Source organism: Hyaloscypha bicolor (assembly GCF_002865645.1).
Source record: "Hyaloscypha bicolor E unplaced genomic scaffold K444scaffold_95, whole genome shotgun sequence".
NCBI lineage: Eukaryota > Fungi > Ascomycota > Leotiomycetes > Helotiales > Hyaloscyphaceae > Hyaloscypha > Hyaloscypha bicolor.
This window is the reverse complement of record NW_020194597.1, coordinates 34,650-45,593: the sequence shown is the minus strand read 5'-3', so window position 1 is coordinate 45,593 and position 10,944 is coordinate 34,650. Positions and strand designations below refer to the sequence as shown.

Sequence of the window (10,944 nt, the reverse complement as noted above, 5' to 3'; positions counted from 1 at the left end):
ACACCAATCAGCGTACGGGCATTCTCACCTTTCACCGAAAAAGGGGCCTCGCATAAGGGGTAGGCTTCAGTTATTACTTTCTCCTCAAACTTCCGAGCCACCACCTACATACCCTGCAATTATTCAGATAATATTAAAGAAAGAGAGAAAATCATGTATTAATATTGCCGTCAATATCCAATATGCTATCATTTAACGAAGAGTACTAATCCCATTATATCCATCCCAAGCTTTGAGTTCGCTACTCACAGTAATCCCTTATTCGGCCAAGATTTGTACCGTTGCGGCGTGACTGGGCACGTTCTTTTGCAACACGAACAACATCCAATATCCAGGCAAAGCAACGCTTGGACTTTCGGGAATTTTCACAGAGTACATTTTGTCAGAAGCTTTACCTTCCATGGTAACATTCAACTTGATACGTCTCAAATCGTTGTTCACCGTGTGAGTCGTCGCGCTGTATCGTATAAGACTGGCAGCGTCTACTTCAACATTTGTCGTAACGATGATCTTGTCGCCAGTCTTGTATACTTTTTTGTCGGTGCCTTTGATCTTTGGCTGCTCGATGGCGGTTTTCCCGTCGGGAGTGAATAGGTAATAAGGCTGGTAGATCTGGGCATCGTAATGATCCGTTTCCGCAAGTAACAGGCCGCCACCGCCCACGATCACAGTAGCATCGGGTAAGAGCATGGCCCAGGAATGGTATACTCGGGGAGTGGAATGGCGAGCCACTTCTGTCCAGTTCTTGTTCTCCGGCGAGTAAATCTCCGGAACTGGTTGCCAAGTTTCATCGTGGAACGGCTGGCCCTGGCGCTGACCACCAACGACGAAGGTTTCACCAGTGGGAAGGATCACGGCGTTTGCAAATATGCGCTGGTGATGCATCGAGGTTACCTGTTCCGGTTCCACAACGGTGCCAGGTTCTACGTCTCCAAGCTTTATTTCGAATGTGTTGTTGGTTGCCTCCTCTCGGTGATCGAAGCCATCTCCCATTTGATTAACGTTGAACCAGTATTCATAATTGGGAGCACCACCAGCTGTGAGAATAATACCCTTCTCGGCATCATACATTGAAGTGACACCGCATACAGCATCACCATCAGCGAAATTTGATTTCTTGCCTTTGCGGAATCCTCCGTCTTTGACCTCGCCCTCAGTGGTGTTTGTGAAAATCCAATGCATTCTCTTGGAAGGCCCAGCATGGAATATGCTGTCATTCTTCCACGCAAACAGCCACGGGTGATGTTGTCGCCATCCGTCCACGGTACAGCCATTGTCGTTTCGCGGTGGTTTACAGGACCTAGATATGTCCATGTTGATGGTCTCTGCCTTGACATTGCGCAACACCGTCCAACCGGTTGCTGGATCGTATAACTCGCCATCTCTATCGAAAGCATTATCACCCGACCACTGCCCCCCGATCACGAAAGTCTTGCCATTAGGTAAGAATGTCTGGCCCTGGTATCCACGGCCAATTTTTAACGTCATGGGCTTATGTGTTGTCTTGTCTTCAGGGGTCGACCAGTTCTTCGCCACGGGGTCGTAGATGCTAAACGCGAGTGGTGAGGATCCGCCAGTGAAGATCACCCCACCACTCTCATTAAACGACGTGCCTGGACAGAACATGTCGTGCCCTGTAGCATCGATTGTTTGTTCCTCGATTGTTCCATTCTCTGGATGCCACGTCGCTGAGATGGTTATGCGTGGACCCTGGTGAAATTTATCCTCTTCGTCGGCTGACATCGTTATCAAATCTTGAGTTTTTGGATTCAAAAACGCCGTGACGGGTACTAAAGGGAAATTTAAGGTGATGTTCCATCTTCCTCCTTTGTTTACAGAGGATGGAATCGTATCGACAGCATAGATGTTGATGTCGCCGATGACAACGAAAGGCTTATTTTGATACGAATCGAGTACCGTAAGGCGCACATACTGGGCTTCACGAGGCTCAAACGTTGCAAATTTTTCTGTATTAATCATCAGCACTCTCTGCTTTCGTAACGACAATATTGGGTGGAGATATGCCTACGGTCGCGGTCATTTCTCCAGGTTCCCAACGCAACTAGGTCCCAATTCCCTTTTTCCGTGGCAGTTTCCACTCGATGTTTCCGGACTGAACCTCCGATTTGATTGAAATCTGGGATTGTTCGCATAGCGAGACTATGTACTTTGGCTTTTTCTTTAAGGTCGATCACGATCCAATGAACACTACCAGTTGGATCGTCTGCGCTTTGCCAATATGTGACGTCCCCCTTACCATCGGTCGCGAGGGTGCAGTTGTGGGCGATATCCTTGCTGCTGCTGCATGTAGGCGGCGCCCAGCCGCTCCGGTCTAAGAGCCTAGCAGTTACAGGAAATTCTGTGATGGGAGATGCTCCCATGGAACTGGGCTCGTCCACGGTGACCTCTTGGCTACAGACGACGTGATCGTGAGCCTTACTGCTCCGTAGGAAAGCATGATACCCCAGAGTAGTATAGTTTATGATCGATCGTCCAGAGAACAGAGTGAAAGCAAAAGTAAAAGTCAGCAAAAGGAGCTTGACAACGAAGGGTAGCGTCCTGCGGGTGGCCGAAGACTTCAAGGGTGGTGATGGGAGGACATAACCCATAACATGCTTGGCTTTCTCTGAGTCTTCGAAGAGTGGGAGGTTCCCATCGGAGGCAGTATCGGACTCAGAAATGGCTACTGCCTTGTGGAAGAAGGGGAGAATGAACATCATGATTCAGTGGTTGCTAAAACAAGGTGACCTAAGTGGAACCGTAGGGCTTGAGATAAGCTTAGGTAAAAGACTTCACAAGGCAAACAGACTCTGAATTTGTTTGAGTTACTTCATAAACTGTTCTGGAGCATCTTGAGCTTATAAGTCGGAAATAATTGACATTGGTTTAGTGCCTCGATTGTTTCTGATAGGATGGATAAACCTTCCCGCTGCTCTGACACTGCCTATCTCGAGGAGGTGGTTCCCGCAAAAGGAGATCACATTCTCACAACATGCAGACTTATCCTTCAGCTCCACAAATAGTGAAGCACCAGCAGCTCTAGAGTCATCATTGCGCCCTCACTTTTGCAACGACCCAGCGGGCGCGACGTGACCAGGCTGGCGGAAGGCCTGTCCTGCACACTGCAACACCCCACCCAAAGTTCATCTCCGAGAGTCGTTATTGGATCCAACGGTAGCGAGCTGAAACTATGGAGACGGCAGTATCCCGCACCTGCAGCCCTACTGCCGGGATTGACGAGTAATTCAGCATCAAGGACGATATTCATGAAAACGTGCCGTCCGCGAGGCTAGCTATAGGTGCAGGTGGGATATATCCGCATCTCGTGCCGTGGTGCGTCACAATGTCTAGGCCTTTGAAAGTTGCCCGACCTGGTATGCTGCCGCGTGTGCATATTTGTAGCAGCCATTTCTCATACGACAGAGCTGAATACCTTTTCAGCGCCGAATCCAATGCTGCGGCCCGACCAGATGTGTGGCCCCTTTTGGCCCGTGCCGAGACGCCAAGAAACGATCGCCCGGGTCTAAACTGACTCTGGACCTTTTAGTCTAGCCTTTCAAGGCTCCGTTTAACCTTACTGTATCCAACCTCACTTGCATTGGGACGGCAGCTCTACCTACTCGGTGTGCACACAAGAAGGACGTGATCAGATCTGGAAACGTGCTCGGCTAGGTGTCAATGGGCTGACGCTCCGTAGCAATCACTCCAAACTACCTCCGTTCGCCTGAATAGTCATGAAATTTCTAAGGGCGCGGGCAGAATCTGATATCCTCTATATCTATGGAACAGGGCACATATGAGCACAGCTGCAAAAAGCTCATTTATGGCACAAATGGTTAGTTGCAGCCTGCTACGAGACAACGTGAGTGATCCTCAAGATTTAGTCTTCTAAAGCATTTGGCATCCCATTACCAGGCACACAGCCGACACAGGAAGGATCGAAATAAAAAGCTGCGTATATTGCATTCAAGCGACTAGAATATCAACGGTACTGTCATACTTGCGAACTGACGTTACTCAAGTCGTATCTTGACTCAGGTCATGCCCAGGTCGTCACTCATAGCTGGGATGGACGGCACAAAGAAATATTCACCACCCTTCATCGTCACCAATTGTTGGAATTTCACGCTTTGCCGAACGCCGAATTTGTCATTGAAGAATGTTTCCAGGTCTCCGTTAACCCCTCTGCTCTTCTGGGCGACCTGGCCAATGATTGGGTCTTGCCCAGGGTGGCCTGTGCGGAACGTTGAATCGTTGCTCCAATTCACTTGCATGTTCTGAAACCCATCCTCAATGTGAGCTTGGTAGCATGCAAACAAGAGTCCACGTGTCAATTTTGTGTTGTTTTCGTTTCCCTTGTAGTCAGTTCCGTATGGGATCCCGTTGCGGATTATTTTCGTCCGCAGAGCCCTCGGATCTTTGTCATTCTCCGTAAGATCTTCCCGGAGATTGGTCTTTCGAATGTGTGCGGATACAGGGCATACTTCATTCTCGTAAATGAAGTTGTTCATCTCTTTCGCCTTGTCCGGATCCTTCGAGTCCTCTGTGTAAAAGTTGACCACTGCAAGTGGAGCACCTGTTGTGACAATTGATCAGCAAGTAGAAATATCCCCACAAGGCCAAGAATTGATGCCAATATATGGCACTTACCACTTTTCCACCGACCCATCAGTTTCGCGCCCATATGCTCTTTGGATTCACATCCCTTCTTCTCCCACTGCTCTGTAAGGTCTTCAAAAGCCTTTACATTCTGCTCGAGCTTGCGAAAAACGAGAAAGGATCCATTTTCCATCCATGGAGGACGCGGGATTGAGCTTTCCCTTTTCGTGTCTCCTGTCACGATGAGGAGCCTTGGGTCAGTATACATATTCACGTCGGTATTAGCGTTTGTACCCGGCTCCTGCTCATCAATCCCATTCATCAGTGGCTGCGAGATTCCATCCTCAAATCCAAAACTATCACCAATAATGTAAGTGTCCAAGCTAGCTCCACTGGGTCACTAGGAGCCATCTTACTGTTCTTTGCCACGATCATTGGGCCTGGTCCAACCGTCAACTCGAGAATCAGTTGGTGTTGACGGTGAATCCTGAAACACATCATCAATGGCTGTGCCATGTTTCAGAACTCCCTTGATATTCTTCAAGTGTTCCTCGACCTTACCCTTAGAGCTTCCACCAATCTTGAGCATTCCATGAATTTCGGTCGACCGAAAGAGGGGATCCCACGTGTCCTGGTCAGGATCTTTTAGGAGGGCCGTGACCTCTTTTGGCGTCATGCCTGCAAAAAATGCCGGATCAGTGGCTGCGACATCGGTCAATCTCAGACTAGTATCGTCTTGAAGGCCAGCTTGTATCTAAGGCAGTTTAGCACTTGGTGATAGATGCCCTGATCGGGTAACTTACAGCCTGTAAGCCTTTGATCGTAAAGGCAATCAGGGCATTTGACATAGGTATCTCCGGAAGAACTACTCTTTTCTCCGGAATACCTTGTTTTATTGCCTCTTCTTTTCTTCTTGTGGATATCCTGTTGTGGTCCTCCCGCACCATTCTCAACGTTGAGATGAGCCGCGGTGACTGCGTAGACAAGTTCTTCAGACATTGAGAAAAGAGATTCTTCTCATTAAGCAAAGGCGTCTTAATTGAGAAGAAGTAGTACGTCTCATAGTATTTCGGGAAACCTTTGCTCCAGATATCACCTTGAATGTTATCCAACTTGCCAGCTATCGACGGCTTGGGAGGCATGGTAGGCAAAGCAAATAGAATAAAGAGTTTATTGCACGAAAGAGCTTATTTCAGAAGAGTTAGAGCAGCTTGGAAGCTCAAGGACAAGAAAAATAGCACTGGTTCACTTCGCATCTTCCCAGCGAGATAAATACCTTGCTTAAACTTCTGATAATTTGGTCATTTTTCCAGGACAGGAGGTTTGCCCCCCTTCTGACTGCTTAACACGAGTCTCATGCAAGCTGTGTCGAAAAGGGTAGCCCAAGAATGTCCAGCCAGAAGATAAAAGCCTTGTATCTGAGCTTCAGGAGTGTTTTTGCATGGATTTGCTCTTTCAAGACCACCCGGATCATTTGCGCCACATAGAACGAAGATTGTTTAGGACAGCTGAAGCCAGGGATGGTGGTGTGATGACGATTGAACTGAAACTTATTCCTTCCGTGGCCTGCGTGGCTACCACGTGCACGGTAGCAGCAACGACCGACCAGAAAAGCTTACCCAGCTGATATGCGCCACATGAAACTCCAAGTAAGCTTGTTGAGAACAGCTGAAAACAGGGGTTATGGTGTGGTGTGGATTGAGCTATCAGTGGCTTGCGTAGTTTCCAAGGTGCATTGAAGGGTTGCAGAGATAGGCTTGCTTGCTGAAAAGCCACGGTGGTCTGGAGTTCTTGGCCCCGAACTCTTTGAGGTAACGCTGATATCCAATGGCCTTTCGAATCCAGCTTTTGTGCATGCAGCCAACATGAAGCAGAAGAGGGGTTAACGATCGTAGACCCAGCTCCGTTCAAAGATGCTCCGTCCGGAACGGATATCCCAGCCGCGAGATTGTTCAGCTATCTATTACTAGATTTTGTATGGAGTACTGAGCACACAAACCGGTTAGTTTGGTAGAAAAACATAAAAATATAGCAAAGGAAGCGAATTGAGATTTTTAAACAAAGCACATTCCTTTCTTGCCACTACACTATTTAATTATCTGGCTCTTTCAATGCCTTTACCAAGGAAAGAGGGTCCCATTTCCAAGCCCGTAAGCGTGAGTAGACACATAAAATGGCTCATGTTAACTACGCGACAGGTAGTTGGAAAATATTAAAGGAGTAATAAACATAAAGGCGAAATCTGGAATTAAAAAAAACGGCCCAAGTGATGGCCCTTATTGCTCCCATGTTGTCACCGAGGGGCGGCGAGGGGCTGGCTATTTTGCATCGACGAAAAGAACGCGGTAGAGCCGACATTGAGTAGCGCTTCGAGATGTGCAAAATGCTATCGGTTAGGGTTGTGGGGTTTTTGGACAAGTATGGACTTTCAAATGGGGAGCACGTATTGTTATGACGTATTTGGTTTCTGCAATATGTATTTCTGTATCTCAATTCCATCTGTTACACAACTCTGTGGGTATTTTCTGTAGGTGCCGAAAGTAAAATTAGCAAACTAGAAGCTGCATGTCCATCTAGAGTCAAAGATGTTCCCTGGTGCGTGAACTCTTGCACAATATATCCCAGCAACTAAATCACCCCTCCTTCCTTCTTCCCGTATTATAGACGACCTTTCCTTTCGTCTTTTCAGATATGAACGTCTACATCAAGTCAGTACCCTACTCTCACGTCCCCCATCAATAACGTACACACCTCCCTTCACAAATTCTTTAACCCACTCCCCTCTCCGTACCCTTAATTTCAATTCCGATTCCAATCATCTTCCAACCCCCCATTCAACCAACCCGCATCCTCACCATCTTCACACCGCCTGCCGTTCCATTCCCAACTATCCTATTCTCCACCATCCTCACTACCTCTTTACTCCTGAACTTCACTACCTGACTTTTAACACCCTCCACAATCCCCGCAATACAAGCACTAGTAACAATAATAAGTGCGAATTTCAGAACAATGCTCCAATTACAATCTCGTGATTTGGCCATTGCTTGCGGGTCTATTCTTTCCTTGACTTTAGTTACTTTAATTTTACTTTAAAGTTTAATATAAAATGTTATATTAATAAATAATATAAAGCCTCTATATTATTAAAGTCATTTATATAAACTAGCCAGAGGGCTAATTCTGGGAGTTCTAAGCCTTATTTCTATTACTTAAAGCAATTTTTTTGGGGGGGGGGGGGGTAAAGTGAATCGCGTATTTCTATAGGGCTTTCTCTAGTAGATGAGACCCTGGAACATAGCCTGAAGTATTATATAGAGTATAATTTAATATAATTATTATTTATATTTATCCTTGTATTATATGAGAGTGCCACGAAAGCTTCTAGTATAGCATTCGCTTATTCTTAAGCCAGGAATCTTAATTTTAGTACCAAAAAAAAAATATAGTAATTATTAAGAAGATTATATGGAATTGAAATTCATGCCCTAGTTTAAACAGGTTAGTTTAATATTTAATAATTACTTTTTATTCTAGTACGTTTTTTAAATATTAAGAAATATTAAAATAGCCTAATAATATTTCCTTTTATATCCTATTATTTATTAGTAATAGTTAATTTAATTATAGGCAAGATAACTTATTATTACCTAATATTAGGTAATTTAGAGAGTTTTAGCTAATAATATTTTATTTTGTTTTATATAGCTGGCCCAGATTTTGGGTTTAACTTTATATAATAGATTTTATATAGGAATTAATTTAATATTATATTTCCTAATATTATTATATCTAAGTTTAATTAAGATTTGAGTATATATAATTTTATTATAGGAGTTATTTTCTAATAAAAGGCTTGCTATAATAACTACTAGAATAATACTATTTCTTAGAAACTTTAAATATTAATTAGAAATATCTTAATAAGAACTTATATATATATTATTATAATTACAAGTATTTAGTTAAGAGCAGTTTTAATATAAAAAACTAATATTTTTATTTATTCTTTTTATATAATATTTAAAGTAATACTTTTTTTCAGATTTCCAAAAAGCTATAGCTTGCCTTAGTACTATATAAATATTTAATAGCTATTATTTCTATTATTCCAAAATATAATATAGCTAAAATATATATATATAAGAATATATATATTCTATACTTAATATTTATATTAAGGGAAGTTTTAAGAAAAGAAAGAATTATTATTTCTTAGCTATTATAAAGATCTTTCTAGTATTATTATTATTCTAGCTATATATATCTGAAATCTGGTATTAGTATTTATATAAACCTATAGGTAGTTAGTAGCTCTAATTCGGGCTATATAAAGAGCTTTACCCTAATCTATAATCTAAATATATCTAGCTAATATATTCTTAATATACTATTCTGCTTTTCTAAATACTTTCTAAATAATAGTAATCTTATTAGAATAAATTAGTAGCTTATTCTAGAACTATTTTAGAATATATAAGAGAATTATACTTTATCTAATATTATTATAGCAAAAATAAGAGCCTAAAGTATTAATTATACGAGAAGGTAATAGAGAATTAATAGAGGTAATTTCTATTATATTAGTAATAGATTCTATAAAATTAGAAGCCGGGTTAAGAAAAGAGCCAGATATAGAACTTTAAATTATAGGAAAGAATTAAGTATTAGGAAATTCAGGACAAGTTTAATTATTACTAAGAATATTTCTATTTATAATTTCTAATATTTCTAGAAGCTAGTTAGTTATAACTAAAAGTTAATAATAAGGAAATAATATATAATTATAAATATTATAATAAGAAGTTAGTAATAGTAAAGAAAGAAAAGAGAGGCCAGGAAATATAATATAATAGTTTATATTTATTAGAATTAGCTTTCTAGTTAAGGCAGGACTTAGTATAGCTATAGCTAATATTTAATTTCCCGGTTTTACTAGAGTATTATTACTATAATAGTCTATATCTATTAGAGTTAGCTCCTTATTTAAAGCTAGGCTTAATAAAGCTATAGCTAGTATTTAATTTCCCGGATTTACTAGAATATTACTTCTATAATTACCTAGAGAATATACTAGAGAATTATTATTATAGCTATTTAATATATAGGCTAGAGAATTACTATTATAGCTACTTAATATATATACTAGAGAATTATTATTATAGCTATTTAGTATATATATTAGAGAGCTATTATTACTCAGAAATATAGATATAAAGTCAGGACTAGCTTTATATTCTATATTATTATAATTTTAGTAAAGTAATATATTATAAATATTAGAAAGATTTTAATATAAAATAATAAAAGAAAAAAAGGAAATATTTAGTAATATACTTAAGATAAAGAATTAAGAACTAGGAGTTAGAAACCCAGATTAAGGGCTATAGTATTTACTTACTTATTTAAGAGAAATAATATAAGAAAATCTAATTTATAGATATTATTTAGAAAGGCTTAGAAATACTATCTAATTATCTCTAGAATTAGGCCAGAATTACTATAGCTTTAAAAAAGTACTAGAGGTATTTAGAATAGCTATAAAAGAAATAAGAAGTAGCTATAAAGTATAAAAGTTTAGTAAAGAAATAAAAAGGCTAAAAATAATCGGGTTTTAATATTCTGGGAAAGAAATAGAACTAATAACTATAGGAGCTAGATATAAGACTCGAAAAATAAGAAGTCCGGAAGAACTATTTATAACTCTATAATTATTACTATATTTATATTACTCGGATTAGTACTAGTAATTAATATAATTATAGGAAATAGGTATTTTATTTTATATATTACTTATTAGAAAAATAGTATATTTAAAAATATAAATATAGCTATTACTTTTATAGTTATATCTAATAGCTATATTACTTCTTATATAAGTAAGAATTATATAAATATACTTAATTTATATAGAAATAAGATTAAACTAGTAATAATTTCCAGAAATAATCTAATTACTATATAAAAAGTAATTAAAGAATTAGAGATTTATATAATAAACTAATATTATAAGAAAAACTTGAATCTTATTTAGTAATATTATTTTAGTAATAAGAAAATAAGAAGGCTTTATAAGTATAATTAATATATATATTTAATATTATTAAATTATAAAAAACTTATAATAAAGAAATATAATAATATATAAATATTATAATAGCTTAGTCTAGTACTAAAATATACCAGAATAAGTATTAGTCTTAGAATCTATAATTCTAGTATTCTAAAATAAGAATAAACTTATAATAAGAAGAAGTAATAATATATAAATACTATAATAGCTTAGTTTAGTACTAAAGTATACTAGAATAAATATTAGTTTTAGAATTTATAATTCTGGTATTC

The 10,944-nt window shown here is 39.5% G+C and overlaps 2 protein-coding genes across 2 annotated transcripts; both read right to left on the bottom strand.

Annotated features, from left to right (window-relative positions):
• Positions 1-258: 258 nt before the first annotated feature.
• Positions 259-2,381, bottom strand: K444DRAFT_532239 (carbohydrate-binding module family 32; the record flags this gene model as incomplete). The annotated part of the gene is made up of 2 exons (XM_024875066.1): positions 259-1,967; positions 2,030-2,381. 2 exons carry the CDS (start codon positions 2,379-2,381, stop codon positions 259-261), a joined length of 2,061 nt encoding a protein of 686 aa, XP_024735233.1.
• Positions 2,382-3,993: 1,612 nt separating this feature from the next.
• K444DRAFT_725919 (Dyp-type peroxidase) lies at positions 3,994-5,741 on the bottom strand (the record flags this gene model as incomplete). The annotated part of the gene is made up of 4 exons (XM_024888657.1): positions 3,994-4,576; positions 4,651-4,955; positions 5,016-5,353; positions 5,403-5,741. The coding sequence occupies 4 exons, from the start codon at positions 5,739-5,741 to the stop codon at positions 4,035-4,037; spliced, it is 1,524 nt and encodes a 507-aa protein (XP_024735232.1). The 3' UTR covers positions 3,994-4,034.
• Positions 5,742-10,944: the final 5,203 nt, after the last annotated feature.